The 24,223-nt window shown below is 35.9% G+C and overlaps 1 protein-coding gene across 1 annotated transcript in view; it reads right to left on the reverse strand.

The window, feature by feature from the left end:
* LOC127441931 (vasoactive intestinal polypeptide receptor-like) overlaps positions 1 to 24,223 on the reverse strand; it is a 42,192-nt gene that overhangs the window by 13,068 nt on the left and 4,901 nt on the right. Inside the window, exons 3-7 of the mRNA XM_051699513.1 lie at positions 20,323 to 20,410; positions 15,316 to 15,420; positions 2,321 to 2,427; positions 1,898 to 1,995; positions 658 to 790 (exon numbers count right to left, since the gene is read on the reverse strand). Coding sequence (XP_051555473.1) covers positions 658 to 790; positions 1,898 to 1,995; positions 2,321 to 2,427; positions 15,316 to 15,420; positions 20,323 to 20,410 — 531 coding nt within the window. The remainder of the gene's footprint in view (positions 1 to 657; positions 791 to 1,897; positions 1,996 to 2,320; positions 2,428 to 15,315; positions 15,421 to 20,322; positions 20,411 to 24,223) is intronic.

The raw sequence follows: 24,223 nt of genomic DNA on the forward strand, positions 1-24,223 counted from the left end.
ATTGTCTTCTTTATGAAATGAACAGTTATTTCAGAAATTAAGGCATTTTCTCTCAAAACAATAGCATTTTGGCTGTGAACTTAGAAAACGAAGCAGACACACCAACGCAGAACTATAAATGCAAACCAACGCATTGGCCTCTACCCAGAGCCTATGTCGTAGGTTCGACGCAAAAGTATAAACCGGCCGTGTGAACACAGAGATATGGTGAATGAGCTTCACTCTTGCGTTTATGAACGCACAAAGAAAATGGCGGAACATATTCACTGAAAAAAAACAATTTGTTTCTCTCTAAAATCTATTATACACCTTCAGAAGACTTTGAATATGGTGCACTTGGACTACCTTAGGCTTTTAAGTGAGTCATTATCAACTGCCATTGTATGAAAATCAGGGATGTTCTTTAACATATCACCTTTGTATTCTTCAGAATAGAGAAAGTCATGCAGTTTGAAACAAGATGAGTTAATGATGACAGAATTTTCATTTATGGGTGAACTATTCCTTTAAACTATGAAAGCATAGAAAGATAGTAGACCATGGAAATATAAAATTAACATTGGAAACTACATTTAGCTTTTACATGGCAAAATTGGATTTAGAAATATCTGAAGGGACTATTGTGCTGGTTATTACTACAATTTAAAAAACACTTACAGATCCATAGTGGCAGTCGTCAGGTTCCTCCACCTCATACAAGACTACATCTTTCATAATCACAGCAAAAGCTTTCAGTATAAAGGACATGAACAGGTGAATATGGATGTAGTTCCTTGTGCAGTGGAGTTTTCTGGGAGCCAAAGGACAATGAGAGAAAGAGAATGGGTTGTCTCAGCACAATGAATGACAGGCAAGAAAACAATTAAAAGTCTTTGCGTAGGGCTAAATAATAGACTATGTATTTGAAATACATCTACAAACACAAAAGTACTTTCGTCCAACATATATACTGTACTTCATACAGATATAGTTATCTAAATTCAGGAGAACAATTCAATGTTCAGGACAAGTTGTTTTCCTCTGTTCACATTAAGGGGAGAGCCACTCATTCTATTCAAACACATTGGGCTCATTGTCCACCCTTCAATGAAGAGTAGGCAAGTCATATATTCATGAACCTTACGTTCACCGCTTACATACTGTACACAGACACCCAAGAACTATGTTCCTGGTTTTAATGGTTTAATGGTTTTAATGGTTATAATGCTAATTGTACTGGTTTTAATGGAAACTATAATGGTCTGTTCTGGTAATATGTTGGCTTCTGTTGGTGGCATGTTATGTCTAGTGGATACCATTAGAGACCATTACGTATCTATAATGGAAACAAATACATACTATTAAATCCTAATGGAACATGACCCCAAAAAACAAACAAACTTGTAACTATTAGAATTTCTATAGTTTTTTTTTTGTTTTTTTTTTTGTTTTTTTTTTTTCAGCAGGACTTCAAAAACCAAAAGAGGAAGCTTTAAATACTCTTGAGATCTTGCTTTAACTCTTCATCTAAGATCACAAGAGGGGAATGTTTTGTGGATCTTATTTATCATTGAGAAACTACAAGTTAGAGTTTACAAACCTCTAAGCCCTCTGAGTGTTTGGGAGGTTGAGCAATAATGAGAACTGTGTATAACCCCATCAAATGCCTGAATCTGTGGCCTTTCTCATTGTATTAAATGTGATATAAAACAGGGCATTTTGAGCAAGGTCATCTGGTCTGACAGCAGTATGATTTAGCAGAACACTGATTCACAGCTGGACATAAAATGTGGGCATCCACTGAGAACAGCAAAACAACAAATGGGAGATTTTTGGGAGTTTCTTGAATCCAGGAAATGCCATAAAGAGCGTTTATGATCCCGTAACACGTGTCAAGTGATGTGTTTGGAGGATTTACCTGAAAAAGCACAGTATGATGATGGCAATGATGAGGGATATAAGAGACAAAGTATGACCAATGGTGTATCCAATTCTCACAGAGCCCAGAAATTCACCCTAAGAGAAAAAAACACAGTGAACAATTGCTGAATAAACTCAGAAACACACTGATGATGATTAAACAGCACTGGAATAAGAACTACATGCCAGCTAATGATTGCCTTAAATGTTTGTTTAGTTAGCTGCCATTTAGCAGCAAGCAATTCCCTTTAAAGCAATCTAACACATTATTATTTTAAAACACAGTAATTTCATATTCTGATTCTGTAATTGAATATTTGACTACTAACTTGCTCAAAACTTGTGAACTACCTATGAACTTTATCAACAAAAAAAAAAACTGAAAAATGAATGCTTAAATGCTGCACAGCATCATACGCACCACATTTCCATCCTCTGTGATATTGGGGTCATAGCCACAATTAAACGCAACGACAACTGGGTTTATTTCAGTCCAGCCATTGGCAGTACAGCTCTTCGATATATTTCCTGCACAGGGCAAAAAGGCAGAGAATATGTCAAAAACTGAGAGAGAAATGTAGAGTGTCAAACCAGAGGTTACAATCACGGCTTCGTTACTCCAGTAATCACTGCTACTCAGACACACTTAGTGCACACAGCCAAAGATGAGGCCACCGATTACTGCAAAATAAGCAAAGGAAATGAGCACTTCATGGATAACTCACAAAACCCAAGACTCCGATGAATTAATCAACAGGAAATTACTTGCATAAAATGACAAACTTGGAACACCTTTTTTCCTATGTTGCAACACAAAATTTCACGATTTGATTTATTTTGAGCAAAATCTAACTTTGGAAGAGATTTTTGGAACAGTCTTCCTTGCAATTTGGAGAAGCAGATTTCAGCACCTGATTAGATTGTGCTAAATGTTCATTGGCTCGAGAATCCTCTCAGGCCTGGAGGACTTTAGATTGAATTGTGCTGATTTTCGCACCAGGTCTGTTTTTGTGAAACAGAAAGTAGTGTAGCTCGTCATCAGGTAATCATGCCAAGTGGAAGAGGAAAACTAACAGCTGTAGCTCTGTCCTGAATGTCTTATCACTGCCTGAATACCTACTGCAAAATCATTTTACTGACTGGACACATCATGGAATTCAAATTATGACCTCTCTGACACAACAGAAGATGAATAGAAAGGAATGGAATTTTGAAAAACAGAACCTCCCAAAGTATTTGTTGTATTAAGAGGAAAGGATAGTAAGTTTGCCTTTAACTTCACTGAGCATGAAAATGTCATACATATGTTTTACTCCCTTTTTTTATTTATTTATTTATTTATTTTTTTATGGTTTGTTTGTCACTAGTTGTATTCTTCTGTAATACATTTTTTTGTGGACGCTTTGCCTGCTCCTAACAATTAAAGAGATGATTCATGAATAAAAACAAGCATCTTTACCCCTGAAAATGATATATACTCTAATTTATAGGAAACTTGGCATCCTTAGGGAATGTTCTGGCATCAAAGAAGGTAGGCATAAACCTCTGAAGAACACATCAGGCTACACTTGTAGACCAAAATACACAACAGTACTGTATATAGGGTTTCATGTAAACCTACTATATACAAATTATAACAGAATGTTGGTAATGAAATGTCACAAAATATCAGCCAGCAACTAAAAACAAATGTGTCAATGAAGTAGCACTTCACACATCCAAATTTCCACATGGACAGGGGACCAGAATAACAATATTTGAAAAGTTTTGTAGGAAAATAAATGGACAAAAGGCTCTTTGTTTTGTCATGCTTGTTTCCTGTCCAGTGTATTTTCACATCAGTTATTATTTTTGCAAACTGGTCTCATAAAATCACATTACTTACCTACATTTTTACAAAATTATTTTTATGTGGCAGTATCTTGGTGAAATGGACACTAGAAGTGCAACAACAACAATGACTTTTATTGATTTACACACTAATCACGAGTAAAATGGCAGATTAACAGTTCATAAACTTACTTTTCATCCTGTTCCTCACACAATGCTAAACAATGTTATGACATCTAAACACTTTTAAAATAACACATTACTGACATTTTAACATTTGTATCACATAGCCAACTACATTTACAAGCTTGTTCAGATACAGTCAAATTGTGCAGTAGCTCAAATGATAGATCGTTGCGCTTGTAAGGCAAAGGACAGGGTACCAATCCTGGGGAGCATGAAAGTTGACATGTGTTGACAAGTGTCATAGAAGTACCACAAAATGATTTGATTGTTTAAAGGTGCTGTACATAATTTTAGCCATTCTAGAATGTCCTTAAGGTGAGGCATTGGATTAGTCACGCCCCCTTTTCCCAAAAACCCGCACTGCAAAGATACCATATGAGCTTTATTGAGACCGACACGAGCAGAATTGGTTGTTAAAAACAACTGCAGCAAAATAGCACTCTCAACTGACAACTATTATGAGCAGCATGGCACAAAAATTGCATTATGCTTCAATAATTCACTGCAACTTCAGTACCATGACAATGTGCAAAGTGATTGACAGGCAGAAGGTGTCATTGTCCGTGGCTCGCGGACACATTTTTGTTTGCTGTTTACAGAGTCTAGAGCTGTCACAGAGTGAGATATCTCCGGACATGTTTAAGGTTTAGGTAGATAGGTTGGTTTTGTTGATTTAAAACTTAGAGTATTAAAGGTGCACTCTTTTTTCCTCATTTAAAAAGTTTTTCTTCTAAAGAAATTATTTGTAATTTTGAAAGGTATGTATAAAATCACAAGTACTCAAATGATATAAAGACTCCGTCATATCAGTAACCTTATAAAAGCTGTTTTATTCTACATGGAGAGAGTCCACGCATAGTGGCTGCCATTTTAGAATCACATGACCAGCCGAATACTACTCGCTTAATCTCAGTAACCATCCTGTTATTAGACACTTTCATTCAGGAATTAAATTAATCCTGGCTGACTGTGAATTGTGAATTTCTACAATGGCATCAACAACTGAAAACTACTGATTTTAAATTATGCTGCATCCACACCACTAGGTGTCAGTGTACATATTCAAAAAATTACTGAGTGCACCTTTAACCTTAAAAACCTCATTTGTTTTTCATCTCACATTTATTTTTTAGGACACTATCGGTTAGGTTTAAGGTTTAGGGTTGGTCGTAGGTTTTGTTGATTTAAAACTTACAGCTGGATACTATTGGCATCTGTTTGTGTGAACATTTTTAACCTGCTTTCAGTGCCACACAGTGCACATTTCACTTCGGAAATGCAGCGGTACATGTAATGAAACACCGCATAACATTTTGCAAAAATGTCACCAAATGTCACCAAAATCAGGCTGAATTTGTTTCTCACAAGTACTTTTATCATGCATAGCATTCAAAATTCCTTGAAAGGCTTTAAAGGAGAATTTGAATAGAAGGTATTAATATACTGTATTTACACAGACAAAAAGCTGTTCTTAGTAAATGCTAGTTTAGTACTGAACCCATGCTTCAAGCCACCCGTTCACCACTAGCATTAAACACATGTTAACATGAGCAGAGAAGCTTTCCTTATTTCTCAAGTTAAAAACCAGCTCCACATCCTGTTAAAATTGCTCTGTGGGTAGCAAGAGAAAAAGCTCACTGCAAAACGTAGACAGAATTTTGGAACGTTCGATTCGCAGTTGGCTGCTTGCCAGTTGTGGCCATGATGATTTCCCTCACATGGAATCATTTGGAAAAACCTCATGTTCACCGTGCATACCAGCAGTATGTGTAACTGATGATGTTTTGCCTTATCTGTAGAGGGTGAAAACTTCCATTTAGATAAAGTGAGAATTGAGGACATTCAGAATGCAGCTCCTGCAAAACATCAAATCTGAGGTTTTTTTATCCAAATACACAGATTATAGTGAAAAAACGATGAAGACAAAAGAAGACAAACTGCTCACACTCAACTCATAACAGCATCCACAAACTGCAAAATCCTTCAGTGACTCGAATTTTGAATCATATAAGTTTACCATATCCAGCAATATTTCCACTGTTATTGTGTGAAGGAAAGCTGACAACAATCTCCTCATCAAAATATATGTGCATTACTAATGCACAAGACATTGTCTGTGTAATCTCAAGCAGGGGAACTAGACTGAGGCAGATAAGCTACCGCTGCTAGAGTTGGGATTTGTTTTGAATGAGGGATTGTTAGAAGAATGCTTTCATCATCCCGAAAAATAAGGGAATGGGGATTTTCAGTGCAATGTATGAAGATGTGCACTGAACATGGGGGCTATTCAACCTGCTGTTATGTTGTTTCAGAGCATGCCTATGAAGAGGTCTTCTCTCTCTCTAAGCATGCTGCAGAGGTACATGCAGGGCCTCAAATTAGGCTTCAGGTATAAGCTTGCCCCTGTGAGAAGGGACTAAAGGGAGAGGTTGGGGCTTCTGGTTGTGCTAAAGGTTTGGTCGGTGGACAAGTGTTGATAGTGGCATGGCTTGTATAAACATGAATCACAGTGGGCCTCTGATTAAGCCTTTTGAACAAGGTGTTATTACAGCAGATTTCTGCAGTGAAGGTGGGTGTGTGGGCGTGTCTTTTGTGTATTTCAAATTCAAGATGCTTGTCGTATTATGACAACAGCTGCAAAAAAAAACTCACACAAAACACTAAGCATGCAAAGCAATGTAGGAGAAGACTTCAGGTTCTAACAAACCATTTACTTTTATATGAGGTTTGATCTTGAGATTATTAGTGACAATCTTTTTGAATGTAGCACATTGTAAAACATATTTTCAGTATGTTATAAAAGCATCTTTGTTTCCTTCCATTTCACTTGTCACAATAATTTCTAATTCTTGCTTAAAGGTGCTGTAAGTTATTTCAGCCCTTCTACTTCCACGAGACTGACCGTTGAATTAGCCACACCCCCTCTTTCCACAACCCTGCACTCCAAAGATAACAAATGATGAGCTTTATTAAGACCTACATGAGCAGAAATGGTTGTTTAAAACAACAGCAGCAAAATAGCACCCTCAACTGATAACTGTTATGAAAAAATGGCTTAAAAATGTCAGTAAGCCTCAATAATTCCCTGCAACTACAACATTATGAGAATACGCAAAATGACTGACAAGTGACGAGTGCATGAAGTTCCAAACATTCCACAATCCGCAATTTCAATATTAACATACTACTCCCACTAGTTACACAAAAAAATGGCATAGAATAGTGCAGAAGTGTGTGATTTCGGATGCACCATTTTGGAAATTATGTAATTAGGAAACTAAAAATGTTGTTTTCAAACAAAAACGGATTACTGTGGATGTGGCATTATATACAAAGTGGTCAAAAAAGAGCTGAAAAAAAGGTTCCAAAAGGTTGGAACTTTGGCACTGTTTTGATTTTACTTTTAAAACTAAAGTTTACAATTTAAGATTTTTCCATTTCAGTAGATTTATTGATTGATTGATTTATTTTACATTGCATGTAAGTGTTCTTTATATTACTCCGTCTGAATTATCACCAAATAAATTACTCTGGACAGTTGAGATGATAAATGACTATGTTTGCTCTAAAGCTCCTGGGTGAAAAGTTCAAATGTGTTAGGACACTAGAAGCTCCACCCACCATAAATTTATGACATGTCCCTGGATCTGTGTGCCGTCAAGTTTCGTAACGCTTGTTTTCCTTTTCCATGCTCCTTTAAAATGAATTGCCTCTTGATTTTAGCAGAACGCTAGCCCCAGTAGATTCTTTTGTATTTGTAATCTTATACTAAAACTGTAGAGATTAAGCCTCAGGGAAGGAATTTTACACCTGGTGGACAATATAGGAACAGCTGGAATGGGATTTAGGATCTTCAAGCTTGATTACATACTGTGTATAGAGCATCAACACTATTAGGTCAAAACCATTAACTGTCATTTTCCTTTGATTGGACCAGAGAGTCTCTAAATTAATGAGGATTTTCATGTCCAAGGATATGGATGAATATCCTTTGTTCTTCACTCTGGTTCATAAAGTGTTTCATCACCATGTTAATAATATAATGTATGTCACTTTTTCCCCTAAAATGCAACTCAACATTCCCAGTTAGTTCTGTTTGTTCCCATTGGAGCTTCAGAAGTGCACATGATAGTCAATCAGCCTACCTCCAAACTCCAATCTGGCCTGTATCACTACTCACCAAAGGCTATCTGATGCATGAACTCCACAACCACATTAGGGAGATAAATCCACTGTATTTCACCCTGTACCATCTAAATCCCTCAATGCATGTTTTGGATTTCCTCCAAAGAGCACTCTCTCAAGAGCTCAGAGTTTTACAGGAAAGGCATACCCTTTTCATCAAGATGGAGAAATGACCTGGAAGACATTAGATGTATCTAAACATAGTTCATAGGGTGAAAATCAGGTTCATAAATCAAAGCTGAAATTCTGTCAGGGAATGTAATGAAAAAAGAGTATCTGCACATAAATGAACTTGAAAAGAAATAGATTACAATACAAAATGTGTATATTCCATATGGTCGTCCGATGAAAATATAAAAAATGTAGGCACTCTTTATAGATCAAAGACAAGGTGCCACGGCTACATTTTCTACATACAACAAGTCTTTACAAGGGTTCTAACCTAAGTGCTGTACTTTCCACAATAATGTGTCATCAAATAAAAATGTACCCATTCATGAGAATTACATGGATGTTGCAGCTACTTTTAAATTAGAATCACTCTGAAAATCCATATTGAGTAACATATAGTTGCACTATCATTTCCCCTTGCAACTTTATTATTATTGTGCAACACAGCCTTAAGAAATACATTCATTGTCGCTCTTAAAGGAATATTCTGGGTTCAATCATTTGTGGCATAATGTTGATTTCCACAAAAATGAACTTTGACTTGTCCCTCCTAATCTTTAAAAAAAGGACAAATCTGGGTTACAGTGAGGCACTTACAATGGAAGTGATGGGGCCAATCCAAAAACATTAAAATACTCTGTTTCAAAAGTATAGCCACAAGACATGAACAATATGCGTGTTAACATGATTTTATTGTGATAAAATCACTTACTAAACTTTTCTGTGTAAAGTTATATCCAATTTTACTATGACAATGTAATGACCATACAAATTACAATTTAAACAACTTTACAGCTCAAATAATACATAAGTTTTAACAGAAGAATTAATGTAAGTGCTTTTATGAAATTATAAGCTTCACATTTCTGCCTTTAAACCCTCCAAAAACTGGTCCCATTCACTTCTATTGTAAGAGCCTCACTGTAACTGTAACCTTAATTTTTTCTTTTTCTTTTTTTTTTTAAAGAAAAGGAGAGATGAGTCAAAATACATTTTTGTGGTTATCAACATTATGCCACAAATGCTGTCAATTAAGCTTAACTTGTATTGAACCCAGAATTTTCCTTTAAGGCAAATTTAACTGCCTCAGCTCCAAATGACATTTCTTTCATTACATTGCAACTGTAATGATTTCAAAGGTCAAAATTACAGCACACTCTTTTACTCCTCTGTGTACTTGAGGGGGGAAAAAAAGAAAAGAACAGTCAAGCGTATTTCCTGTGAAAATTATTGCAGAGTAGAAGAAATTAAGGCTGTGATCCATTAACTTTATGACAAAAAGCCAGTTTTTAAATTCCCCAGATGGCTACACAATCAAGTTTCATATAATTTATTACTGACATGTTGTAAATGTTTATGAAAAAAGCTGCCAGTCATGGTTCCATCAAAAGACTGCAAGACTGACAGGTGCACCAAACACTCAAGTAGAACAGAGACGTCAACAGCTAAATTCACACCACTGCAAACTAGTAATACTATGCACAAACAGTGCTGGGTAGTAACAGCTTACATGTAATCTGTGTTATATAATCAGATTACAAAAATCAAGTACTTGAAATTGGATTTAATTACATTTTAAAATACTCATAATTGGACTACAGTTACTTTTTTTATAGATTACATGATTACATATTAACAAGGCAACAGCAGTAAATTGTTATAATTGATCATTTTCATATCAATATCATCATATTCTTACCCCGAAGCGCATTAGTCTCACAGATGAACATTTTGAGCATGTGCTCCTTTTACATTACAACAGTAAAATATGCACCTCAGCAAAGGAATGATATTACTTGTAAGGGCTAAAAATAAGTGTTATAATAAGAGTTTTGAGCTTTTTTAGCTTTGACATAGCAATGTCATTGCTGTGGATTTCAGGTTCATTACTGTTTGTTCATTTAAATTTTCTGTTGTTTTATGCACTTAAAATCAACTAGATATGTTTTAAAATATATATATTATTTCTTACTACCTCACCAATGGTGTGCAGTTCACACACTGAAATTAATTGCTTCAAAGGATCTAGTGGATGCCATCTCTAAGGGTCCTGCCTGCTGGGTACACAATAGTCAAACTACAAAATGTGCAGCAATATAAAAATTCCACTGCATGAAACTTGACTTAAAACTTGACACAATTGTTCCTTTTGTGACTCGGTGAAACTCTGCTGTTTTAAAATACTCTTCTCTTTTAGAATATTCTTGCTGTTGAAAAGATAATCTCTTGCATCTCTTGGACTATCAAGTAAGGGTTAAAAGTGTTTCAGTGTTTTTAGATGAAAGCTTTGACCTAGGCAATGTCGTTGCTGTTGATTTTATGGTCATTAATTTTCATTCATTTTATGATAATTCTATGTTGATTTTATGGTCATTAATGTTCACAATGCTGCTATTGTTTTATGCACTTAAAATGAACTTGATGTCTCAGTGTTTTGAATTATAAACTTTGTTAGATTTAATGTTTATTTCATTAATGTAATAATGTTTAATGCACTTTTTAAAAATGTCATAACAAGCTCTTTTTGTGAGACTCTTTTTGTTAGAAATAAAGAGTGGAATCAGTAACTAATTACAATTCACATGTAATCTGCCCAGCACTGTGCACAAAACATTACATTTACTAGCCAGTTAGCCAAATACGAAAGGCAAGGAATGCATTGTAGAAGTCTAATTGACATTCCCTTATACAGGAACATTCTATATATGACTGAATCAACAATATAAATCAGTAACGGGTTTAGAATGTGTCATATTGCCTTTTAATTATATGAACAGTTTGCAACTAGAAAGAGAAAACAATCACTAATTTGTTTTCACCTCACAAAATATTGTTTAACCCCTTGCATGGATAAAAAAACAAAAAACAAATGTAAATTACTGAACGGAAATGGACAATTTCATGTCTGCTAGTTGGTATCTATAACAAAAATCTTGTTATCATATGCAATTACTAAATACATAACTAATCCTGAATAGCATTAAATAACCACAGAAGGCTTACTAAACATAATTAAATGTTATCCAGTGCTTTCTTCATTTAAATTAATTGCACCACCCAGATATCAATTCCCAGCAAGTAATTTGCCCACCAGGGTCTCTCTAGAGAAAGCTTTACGATTATAGTCTTTGTCTGTGCAAAATCAAAGAACCGCGTTCCAATAGCAAAGACAATTTGTCTCTTTGCCAATTTATCAAAGACAAGTCAGAAAAAGGCTTTGACCTAATTTGTACACAATGCTACTGTAGTGACTCTTTTAAGTACATTGGTTATGACACTAATTAAGTCATGTCTCCCATTACTGAAATAACATTACACGTCTACATGAAAATACAGGTGGTCTGTGCATGTACATGTTTGTTTTTTCTAAGAACAAGTCTCCACAGAAGTTGTCAGAATACTTGTCACTGGGATAATTCCAGAGGTGTATAGTAACGAAGTACAAACGAAGTTTGGTCAGTTAGGATCACTACTTTATTTTAAGAATGTGAAATGTCAGAATAATAGTAGAGAGAATAATTTATTTCAGCTTTTATTTCTTTCATCATATTCCCAGTGGGTCAGAAGTTTACATACACTTTGTTAGTATTTGGTAGAATTGCCTTTAAATTGTTTAACTTGGGTCAAACATTTTGGGTAGCTTTACACAAGCTTTTCACAAAAATTTGATGGAATTTTGGCCCATTCCTCCAGACAGAACTGGTGTAAATGAGTCGGGTTTGTAGGCCTCCTTGCTCGCACATGCTTTTTCAGTTCTGCCTACAAATTTTCTATCAGATTGAGGTCAGGGCTTTTGTGATGGCCACTTCAATACCTTGACTTTGTTGTCCTTAAGCCATTTTGCCACAACTTTGGAGGTATGCTTGGGGTCATTGTCCATTTGGAAGACCCATTTGCAACCGAGCTTTAACTTTCTGGCTGATGTCTTGAGATTTTGCTTCAATATATCCACATAATTTTCCTCCCTCATGATGCCATCTATTTTGTGAAGTGCACCAGTCCCTCCTGCAGCAAAGCACCCCCACAACATGATGCTGCCACCCCCATGCTTCACGGTTGGGATGGTGTTCTTTTGCTTGCAAGACTCACCCTTTAACCTCCAAACATAAGGTTGGTTATTATGGCCAAACAATTACATTTTTGTTTCATTAGACCAGAGGACATTTCTAAAAAAAGTAAGATCTTTGTTCCCACTTGCAAACTGTAGTCTGGCTTTTTTTATGGTGGTTTTGGAGCAATGGCTTCTTCCTTCCCGAGCAGCCTTTTAGGTTATGTCAATATAGGACTCGTTTTACTGTGGATATAGATACTTGTCTACCTCTTTTCTCCAGCATCTTCACAATGTCCTTTGCTGTTGTTCTGGGATTGATTTTCACTTTTCGCACCAAACTACGTTCATCTCAAGGAGACAGAATGCGTCTCCTTCCTGAGCGGTATGATGGCTGTATGGTCCAATGGTGTTTATACTTGCATACTATTGTTTGTACAGATGAACGTAGTACCTTCAGGCATTTGGAAATTGCTCCCAAGGATGAACCAGACTTGTGGGAGTCCACAATTATTTTTCTAAGGTCTTGGCTGATTTCTTTTGATTTCCCATGATGTCAAGCAAAGAGGAACTGAGTTTGAAGGTAAGTCTTAAAATACATCCACAGGTACACCTCCAATTCAGTACACCTCCTATCAGAAGCTAATTGGCTAATTGTCTAAAGACTTGACATTATTTTCTAGAATTTTCCAATCTGCTTAATGGCACAGTTAACTTAGTGTATGTGAACTTCTGACCCACTGGAATTGTGATATAGTCAATTAAAAGTGAAACAATCTGTCTGTAAACAATTGTTGGAAAAATTACGACTTGTCCTAAACGACTTGCCAAAACTATAGTTTACTAATATTAAATCTGTGGAGTGATTAAAAAATGAGTTTTAATTACTTCAACCTAAGTGTATGTAAAATTCTGACTTCAACTGTAAGTACAGTTTTTTATCATTTGTACTTTATTTGAGTATAAATATTTCTTTGGACTTTTACTTTCACTTCACTACATTTTAAAGAGAAAATTGACACTTTTACTCCGATAAATTTCTCCAGACCCTTTCGTTACTTTTGCAACTTAACACCACAAAAAAATAACAGCTGTACGTGCAAAAATGCATGCAGATCAGCGATAGTGATGTGTGATTTGTTGAAAGAATAATTTGAGTTGAATCTTTTAAATTTGATTCCTTTGAACTAAACAAAAAGATTCAAAAAGCGGTCATTTTTTTCGTTTTGCGAATCACGAATCCGAATCAAAATCACATGCGAAGTGCACGCCAGATTACGTATTCTGTCTCCACTGGGGAAGACAAGAAACTGCTCATGTGAATTTTATTTTATTTTATTTATTTATTTTGACTAATTAATTTGATAAGTTTAGGCTTAAACATTATGAAAGCTGTTAAATAATGAAGTTATGTGCGATCAGTTTCCTGCCTTTGCAGGAGACCTGTTCATATAAAAGTCAATCACATGCGTTTACATTTTACATTCAAACAAGGTACGAAGTGTATGAATATTTACAATTGCTCATGAAAATGTCCAACAATATTTATTTTGATATTTTATGAAGATGTGAATGGTCTTTGCCTAAGCAAAACTAGTTTTCTGGTGGTTGCTAAAGTGTTATATTTGCTTTGTAGCATATTTATGCTACAGTATGTGGTAACTAGAGTTTTCTGGATGGTTGCTAGGGCATGCTATGCAGTTGTCAAGGTGATCTCTGCTGTTTTGGTGCATTGCTACAGTATGTGGTTGCCAGGTTGTTTCTATGCTGTTGTTAAGTTGTTTTAACTGTGTTTCAGCACATTGCTATGCAGTTGCCAGGGTGTTCTGGGTGGTTGCTGGGTGGTTGCTTATTGGCCCAAATGAAAAGAGCCCACCCCCACAAGTCTCTGTTCAGGTCACTAACTCCCTCCTTCATGTTCCAGTTTTTATGGACTGTGGTGTTCATTTACACTCATCCCATAAACCCTAATTGCCATTAAAAGTATAGTTCATTTAAAATGGAAAATTCTCTCATAATTTTCTCATCCTCATTCGATCCAAGATGTGTATGATTTTTCTTCAGAACACAAACAAAAAATATTTTCAGAAGAATATCGCTGTTATGTAGGTCAATTCAATATAAGTGAATGGTGGCCAGACCTTTGAAGCTCCAAAAAGCAATAAATTCAGCATAAGAGTAATTCATAAGACTCCAGTTGCTTCATCAATATCTTCTGAATGGTTCCAATTGGTTTGGGGTGAGAATAGACCAAAATATAACTCCTTTTTCAACTATAAAAATTGACATTAGCAGTCTCCTTGGTTGATCAGAATTTCAAGCTTGATTACACTTCCTATAGCGCTATCTAGGGCTCTGCGCATGCATAAAGCACTAGAAAATGAAATCAAGCTTGAAATCATGATTGTGCCTAGAGATTGCAATGGCAAGATATACAGTGAAAATGAGTTACAATTTGGTTTGTTCTCACCCAAAACCAACTGAATCGCTTCAGAGGACATGGATTTTAGTATGGATAACTTTATGCTCCCTTAATGTGCTTTCTGTAGCTTGAAATGTCTGGCCACCATTCACTTGAATTGAATTGACCTATAGAGCTGAAATATTCTTCTAAAAATCTTTGTATGTATTCTGCAGATGAAAGAAAGTCATACACATCTGGGATGGCATGAGGGTGAGTAAAAGATGAGCACCACCAATCAAATAAGTTGCCATGGGTTTAATGAACTGTTTACTTGTACTTTTGATACTTAAGTAAATTTAATATCAGTTACTTAATACTTTTACTTAAGTCGTTTTCCCATGAGCTACTTTAACTTTTACTTGAGTCAATTTCCATGAAGGTATCTTTACTTTTACTCAAGTATAACAAATGGATACTTTATACAACATTGTAATTCCATTCTAGCTTATGAGGAAAAAACACGAAGCCAGACTGTAAGGTTTGTTGCAGATGTATTGCATTTTCACATGTATTGGAAACAATATTGTCATACCTCTCTGATCACTGACATGGCTGAAGTAATTTGGACAGGGGATGGTGACCAACTCTCCAATCCTGGCTGATGGCCAGCATGCTAGGTCCCATTCACCTGTGCAACCTAGGAAGAAAAGAAAAGCTGGTTAGAAGATTGGCAGATATTGCCACCTAATAATGTCTTAATTGGTAATGAGATAAAGCATTTTATACATTGTCTCTTTTATTGGCCTAAAGACTATTACTGTCTAATTGTTTTGCTTCTGTAAAGGTCTCATAAGAGCAAACTTCCATAAATTCCCCTCAGAGTTTTGAATAATCCAATTTGGAATGCCCAATTCCCACTACTTAGTAGGTCCTCGTGGTGGTGTGGTTACTCACCTCAATCCGGGTGGCGGAGGACAAGTCTCAGTTGCCTCCGCTTCTGAGACCGTCAATCCACGCATCTTATCACATGGCTCGCTGTGCATGACACCGCGTAGACTCCCAGCATGTGGAAACTCATACTACTCTCCACAATCCATGCGCAACTTACCACGCGCCCCATTGAGAGCGAGAACCACTAATTGCAACCACGAGGAGGTTACCCCATGTGACTCTACCCTCCCTTGCAACCGGGCCAATTTGGTTGCATAGGAGACCTGGCTGGAGTCACTCAGCACGCCCTGGATTCGAACTCGTGACTCCAGGGGTTGTAGTCAGCATCAATTCTCGCTGAGCTACCCACGTTTTGGAATTTTAAGTGGGTAAACTTAAGGCGGCTGCACACCGAACGAGAAGCGTCGCGCCGTGTTGCGGGTAGGACACGGCATAGGTATCAAACACAGGGCATGTCGATGAGGTTCAGATGTCAGACAGTACATACAAAAGTTACTAAGGTTTTTCCCTTCTTCAAAAATTAACAAAGTGATGAGTTGCAGGTTAGTGTATGAAACTGGTGTAACTGCGCAAACTGTACATTTAGAAAGGCTATGTTAATTATGCAATTTCTATATCTGTGGCATTGAATGGGCTTCATTCAAGCTGTCAAACCACAAAAAGACATACCTGTAGCTGGTAATGATTTGGGTCGAATTTAATGGAAATCTATGCGAGTTGCGGTCCGTGGTGCGGCAGAGATTTGAGCAGCCTCCAGAGTCGTAGTTGGGTGCCACTGACAGACTACGAGCAGCAGTGTGTGTACATTCATAGAAAACCATTGTTTCGAATTTTAGAACATGTCATGTCGTCCTTAAGACGTGTCCGGTGTGCGACCCCCTTAAGGCAACGTCCACACTAATGTTTTCATTTGAAAATGCATTGATTTTGTTACGTTTTCACCTCTCATCCACACTAGAACTGATTTTTCTGCCACCAAAAACTTTAGAAAACGCTTTCCTTTACTTGATACTTTGGAAAACAATGACATTAGGAAACAATGACCTTTTTCCATTTCCTAATGTCATTGTTTTCTAAAGTATGTGCAGGGTTGGGAGGGTTACTTTTGAAATGTATTCCACTACAGATTACAGAATACATGCTGTAAAATGTAATTTGTAATGTATTCTGTTAGATTACTCAAGGTCAGTAACCAGTAACGTATTCTAAATACTTTGGATTACTTCTTCAGCACTGGTAGATTTTTATCACTTGTTTTGACTATAAAAACTCTGCCAGTACAGTAAGACAAAATACATGTTAAAAATACATTCTCTGAAAAACCTAAATATCTTATGCAGTGTTGTTTCTAAAACAAGATAAATCAAACTGATATTATCTTAAGGATTTTTAGATATTTTTACAGGAAAACAATACAAAAATTATTATCAAGAATACGATTTTTGCCCTAATATCAAAGGACTTACTAGAAAAAAAGAAATTATCTAACGTGAATTTTCTTGATAAAAAAATATGATTGTACCTGGTAACGTGTGCATGTAAAATGGCTAGAAATAGCATTTTAGCTTAGCGTAAAGCTGACAATTTACACAAGGTTTATTTCTATTTCTTCTGCTCCAAACTTACTTCAAACTTACTTCTCTGTCTGCTCGTGTGAATGTAACACATCATAAGAAAGTGTTTCGCCTCTGTTCAAATGCACTTTGGATCGCATTATTTATATGTATAAATGTTTTCCATCTGAAAGGACTAAATATTAAATGAAACAAATGACAATAAAATGCAAAGTAATCTCTTCAGTAATTAAAATACTTTTTGAATGTAACTGTATTCTAATGATTTAAATTGTAACTGTAGTGGAATACAGTTACTTATATTTTGTATTTGAAATACGTAATCCCGTTACATGTATTCCGTTACTCCCCAACCCTGAGTATGTGGTACAAGCGTGATCATGACAAAGAAAATCCAATCAAACACAGAACCACAAGGGATACTGCTTTATCACAGTTCATCTCTGTCTGAGAAATCAATTTGCATATTGGTCTAACATATATTACTCAAGGGAGGTATCTAGTGGGAATTTAAATCACAGGACACACAGATGACAATGCAGAAACTTCACTCACTTTACCATAGGTAATTAGACTTCAGCTTTACACAGCCAGGCTTTGTACTTGCTTTGTTCATTAAGAACAAAATCAATATAAGATTCGTTTCAAAAGAGCAAGGGAATTGACTGTGCTTCAGTTTGATGAGGTGCATGCCCAATGGTCAGGCATTGCAGCTCTTAGTAATGTAAACAAACTCAGTTACTAATAATTCACTCATTCCAGCTGTTTTCACACATACACACACACACGCGCATACATGCGTGCATGCAAATCCCTGTCTATGATAAGTAATTAAGGTGCACACATTGTATACGTTCTTCAAATTTGCAATTAAAGATGTATCATGGCTCTGTCCACTCAGCTCTAGTTTTTGTCTGCTTTGTCAGTAGTGAACAGTCAGGAGGAAATTGAGATCTATGGTGATCTCCCTTTAATGGATTTTTTTTTCTTTTTTTTTATCGAAGCAGAACAAGACTTTAATATTAAAGTGAAACAATAGGCCTACTAATAAAAGCAATTGAATTTAATCTATATTTCTACCAGATTACTTAATATTTTCATTAGTTGGAGGAGGCTCTACAAAATAATTAAAGGATAATGTCAACAGTATAATATATGTGACAACAGTAGTGCATAACTGGAGATTGTGCATTCAGACCATCTCCAGTTATCATCTTTTGCATAAGCAGATCTAATTATGTGAGAAGATAATGTGAAAAAAACTAACTTGTTGAAGTTCACGAGGCCATAGCACTGAAACAACCCCTGACAAAATCATACAGATAATGACTGTAAAAAAAAAAAAAAAAATGATGATGAAATGTGAAAATAACATGTTCTTCCAAGCACTGCCCAGAGTGACATTTCCTGTGTACAAATGGCATACAACTCTCCCTAATTAACAAGCATGCCTTTGCATCCTATTCCCTGAGGAATAGGACCTGATAACTCACACCATCAAACACAAATCAACAATTCAACAAATCTGTCCAATCCACAGTATCCACAAGAATAATAAGAGGCATTTGAGCTGACTACTGCAGTCTGAGTAAAGAAATAAGAAAAAAATGTTAACGCTGATCATCAAATTTTGCATATATTGTTAAACATCATAGTTCTTTGGGACCTGGGTAGCTCAGCGAGTATTGACGCTGACTACCACCCCTGGAGTCGCGAGTTCAAATCCAGGGCATGCTGAGTGACTCCAGCCAGGTCTCCTAAGCAACCAAATTGGCCCGGTTGCTAGGGAGGGTAGAGTCACGTGGGGAAACCTCCTTGTGGTCGCAATTAGGGGTTCTCGCTCTCAATAGGGCACATGGTAAGTTGTGCGTGGATCGCGGAGAGTAGAGTCTCTGAGGTGTCATGCACAACAAGCCACGTGATAAGATGCATGGATTGATGGTCTCAGAAGCGGAGGCAACTGAGACTTGTCCTCCGCCACCCGGACTGAGGTGAGTACGCACCACCATGAGGACTTAGTAAGTAGAGGGAATTGGGCATTCCAAATTGGGAAAAATTTGTAAATAAAAAAATTTAAAAATAAATAAAACAGCATAGTTCTTTATACCTCAGATTTATCATCAAATCTTCCAACACTTATAAAATGTTGTTCTTGCATTAAAGGGATAGTTCACCCAAAAATGAAAATTCTCTCATCATTTACTCACCCTCATGCCATTCCAGATGTTTATGACTTTCTTTCTTCTGCTGACCACAAATGAAGGTTTTAGATGAACGTTTTGACTCTGTAGGTCCATACAATACAAGTGAATGGGTACCAAAATTTTTAAGCTCCAAAAAGCACAAAAAGGCAGCATATAAGTAATCCACATGACTCAAGTGGTTAAATCTGTCTTCAGAAGCGATATAATAAGTGTGTGTGAGAAGTAGTTCAATATTTAAATCCTTTTTTACTATAAATTCTCCTCTCTGCCCAGTAGGTGGCGAAATACACAAAGAAAGCGAATAGCCAAAAACAAAATAATTTGAAAGTGAAAGTGAAAGTGGAGATTTATAGTAAAATAAAGTACTTAAATATTGATCTGTTTCTCAACCACACCAATCATATTTCTTCAGAAGACATGGATTAAACAACTGGGGTCTAATGGATTACTTTTATGCTGCCTTTATATTCTTTTTTGGAACTTCAAAGTTCTGACCACCATTCACTTGCATTTTATGGACCTACAGAACTGAGATATTTTTCTAAAAATCTTCATTTGCGTTCAGCAGAAAAAAAGAAAGTCATTCACATCTGGGATGGCATGAGGGTGAGTAAATGATGATAGGATTTTCATTTTTGGGTGAACTAATACTTTAAGGCCAACCTCTTACTATTCACTTCTATGCTTTTTTATGTTTACAGTGATTCTGTATTCACTTAGACTTTTTTATGAATGGAAGCGATCGTATTGAAAGCCCAGACCAAGCATTACAGAATCACTCGGACTTACCTGTATAAAGAAATCACAGTAGAAGTATTGCTTTTACATGCATACAATTGTCATACAGTTACTTATATGCAACATATATACCTGATGTGATGTTTTCCAGCTTAGACAAACACTCCATTTTCTCTGCCTCCAGCTCCCACATGACCTCACACATCTGGACAGACAGCATCTGTTTAAATCAATAAGGCAATTATAAGAATCTGACATGAGCTAAATTTTGAAAGTTAGAAAGAACACTATATTAATAGCAATTGCCCTTTGATCACATTAAAGGCTGGACATACTAAATACTGTTTGAAAAGAACAAAGTGAACTGGCTACACATGTGACATTGCCTCTCCCTTTTCCTGAGTGTCATGGAGATTTTGTGAAGGTTCAGACTATTCATGTTGTTCCTTCATTTCAACACAAGTGTAACACAAGTACTAGCTCTGTGCTTCAGCTGAGATCTTTATCATGTCATCTTTCACCTCTGTTGATCCCTAAATAACTAAATGTTGGATATCTATATGGTGGAAAAAATCACAACATAAATTATTTTTCCTAACAACCATCTCTCTGCAGCTGTATCCAATTTTCCTTAAAGTGTAAGCTTCACGATATGAGAATATGCTCTCTTAGATTCCTCTATATAGAGCACTAAAAGTCATAAATTTATAGCAGGTACTCTGACAGATGAGGCCAGTGAGAGGTGACATCAATCAAAATGTTACTACAGAGCTGCTTACTCCCAAACCAGCCCATATGGTTACCTAAAGTATGTTTATCTGGGTCAAAGCTTACTCCAGTACCTGAGCGTTCAGTAAGCCTATGTGTAACAGGACCAATCCTGAATAATCTTGTATGTGCTATTCAATCTGTGTATTTTAGCTTGATAGATCAATGCTGTTGTAAATAAAAGAACAGCTGAAAAGCATAGGTTTTACAATATTTCATATATGTGTCCATAGCAAATGTTGCCACTCATATATCAAATTTGGAAGCCAGCTTGATGAGCTGAGCTGTACTGTACTGAGACATGATTCATTGCTGTCAGCAGTGAGGAAAGAAATATGATCAAGGACAGTGATGACATGGCCACATGAATGAACAAAGAAATTATAGAGGATTGTTACCATACTGTTACAATAACATTATACCATTAATATAATATTGGAAAAGATTTGTTAGCATAAAAATGTAGAGTATTTGGGGAGACCACAGCTAGTAACGGTTTTGAGTCAAATGTCCAGTTACACAAATTTGTGTTTTCTTTAGCATGTTTTATATGTTGCTTTCAAACTAGCTGAAATCTGAAATATTTTTCAATATACTTTAAACATTTCAATTCTACATTTAGTAATATTTTTAAATAAATAGTTTTATATATTTCCATTGTTTTTAATTTGATTAAGTCATCCATAGTGCTTCATGGGATTCAAAATTACCATCTAGTACCTTTGTCTTTTTGTCATATTTTCAAATACTTTTTTGCTTCAAATCAAAGTTTGTAGTTTTATGATATACCTCGGTGCTGGTTGGTTCGGTTATAGCTTAGAGCATGATGTGAAATCAGGGGCCGGATTCACAAAATATTTTTAAGAAGGAAATTCTTCTTAACTACCATTTTCTTCATTTCCAACTTAAGAAAAAAATTACGAATATTTTGTATTCCCGAAAAAAAAAAGAAAAAAAGAAAAAAGAAAATGTTGAAGTTTAAATCTTTTTCTCAAGATTGTTCTTAAGAAAAAACATAAGAAGAATTCAAATTCTTGAAAAAAAAAAAACATCTTAAAAATCATAATAAATAACACGTTAAGGTTAGGATAACCTCACAGTTGTCTTAAATCCCAAAAGGTAAGGTGTTTAATGAATTTACTGGGTTGTTTCAAATATGACGCATTCTGTTACATTGAGTCGGAAGTTGCAATGTGCTGTTTATGTAGAAATGTGATTTTAGACCAAAACCAGTTTTTGACTGTTTTATGTTTTATGTTATTGTTGTTTTCAGCTTTCAAACCATGTAAATGTTATCTAAAAATTCAGACAATAAATGTTGTTTTGAAGCTTTTTAATGTGGTGACCAGTCATGCTAGTCAATTTAAACGGAAGCACTGCATGGTGCTCTCTCTCCTCTGTATCCACTCCAGACTTCCTATCACCACTGTATCTCTATTGTAAGACTATTGACAGAAACTGCTGCTTTTATTTTGACTTTAAAGAGGTCATGTCATGAGGAATCAAATTTTATTTGATATTTTGACATTATACTATAAAAACATTCTGTAAGTTTCAAAACTCAAAACTTCTTCTCTGGTCCGAAAAGAACATTTATTGTTTCTACTTTGCAAAAAAGACTCTTTTTGAAATGGGCTATTTTGTGACGTCACAGTGCAGTGTCATTTCAATATCCTAGCCTCCACAACATACGTAATCATTGCAGTGAACTGATTATTACTGTACTTTGCATTTAACCAACAAAAAAATAAGTAAGGTCCCCAGATGTTGTTCTGTTCCTGGTTATAGAAGATAGAAGTTCCTGGTGCACAGCCTTCTGAAGATCCCAACATTAGAAATGAGTGGCTTCCTGAACGCATCATTGTGAGATTATGTTTTGTTTGGCACATTTCTCTAAGGTTCATTTTGAGAACTATTATGATTCAGACTTCGCAAAGAAACATATATTGAAAGATGGAGCAGTGCCAACTATACTGGACATGACAGTAATGCCAGTGAGTAACACATTTAATACTACTGTTTCTATCTGTGTTTGTTTGATATGTAAGGAATTTTATAGTCAGCCATTTTTATTGCAAAATAAACCATGATCAGGACTCCAAAGGGGAGCGGATAGTATTTATTACACAGTTACCTACCATGAAATACATAATTGCTCACAAAATACTGATGTAAGATTGAATTATTTTATTATGTAAGGAAGTTGTAATACAAGCTAGTAGTTGCTATCTCATCTGTCTTGTACTAGCCAGAACGTCACGTATTATGGCCAAAATGAACGCAACTGGTTGCTCATTATCCCGTATTTATGTATCCCCTTAAGCGAACCCTTCCACTGGTCAGCCAGCGAACATCCCGTATTTCTCATTACAAATGATGCATATTTAAGCGGCCACACTACAGAGGAGAACACCAGGGTCGACCGTCCATTACAGCTTGATACAGCCTTTCACATTTGCTGCTTGTGTTAGTCTGGACAGTTTTCATTGTTCTCAGATTTAAATAGCATTATTGTTTCGCCATATCTGCCTAATAATATAAGTATTCGGGAGTAACAGCATGATGACTTTGTTCAGTTTTCAATTGTTATTTCAGTCAGAACAACTGTAGTAGTTTGATTGCGTGTTTCAAATATAATTGGGACATATACTGTAACTATTAATGATTACCTGCACAGCACTTCATGTTTGCACTTCAAAGTTGTTAGTCAATCATAACACAGTGGGCATGGATATTGAAGTCTTAAAGGGTACAGCACATAAAACCGAGTGTTTCAGACAGAAGGCAAGAGACAGGGTGGGAAAAGGTAATTTAATACTATATTATGACTGTTTTTTTGTGCAAAAACCTTTACTACCATTATAAGTGAACCTCATGGAAAATAAAAAAGTAAAAAATAAATGCCCTACATGACCCCTATAAGTCCGCCCATTTCATTTTCACCCCATCTACATCCCTAATGGAGTTGGCCACAGTGGAAACAGCCTCTGCCACCATTTCCCATACCCGTCTCATACTTTTTGAGGCGATATAATTATCAAGATTCCCAAGAAGAACTTATTTTCTTGCAGTAATTTCCTCAAGGAGAACCTCTTGTCTACTGAAGGTTTTTCTTTTACTCCATGTCAAATTAAAAGTTGTCAAATGGTTACCAGTGAGTATTAGACAAGGAAACTTCATGATCAGGCTAGTATAATCAGACAATGTCAAAGCCTGTCATTTTATTCTTAAGAAAAAAATATCAAGATATTCTTTAGAAAATATT

Source organism: Myxocyprinus asiaticus, chromosome 6 (assembly GCF_019703515.2).
Source record: "Myxocyprinus asiaticus isolate MX2 ecotype Aquarium Trade chromosome 6, UBuf_Myxa_2, whole genome shotgun sequence".
NCBI lineage: Eukaryota > Metazoa > Chordata > Actinopteri > Cypriniformes > Catostomidae > Myxocyprinus > Myxocyprinus asiaticus.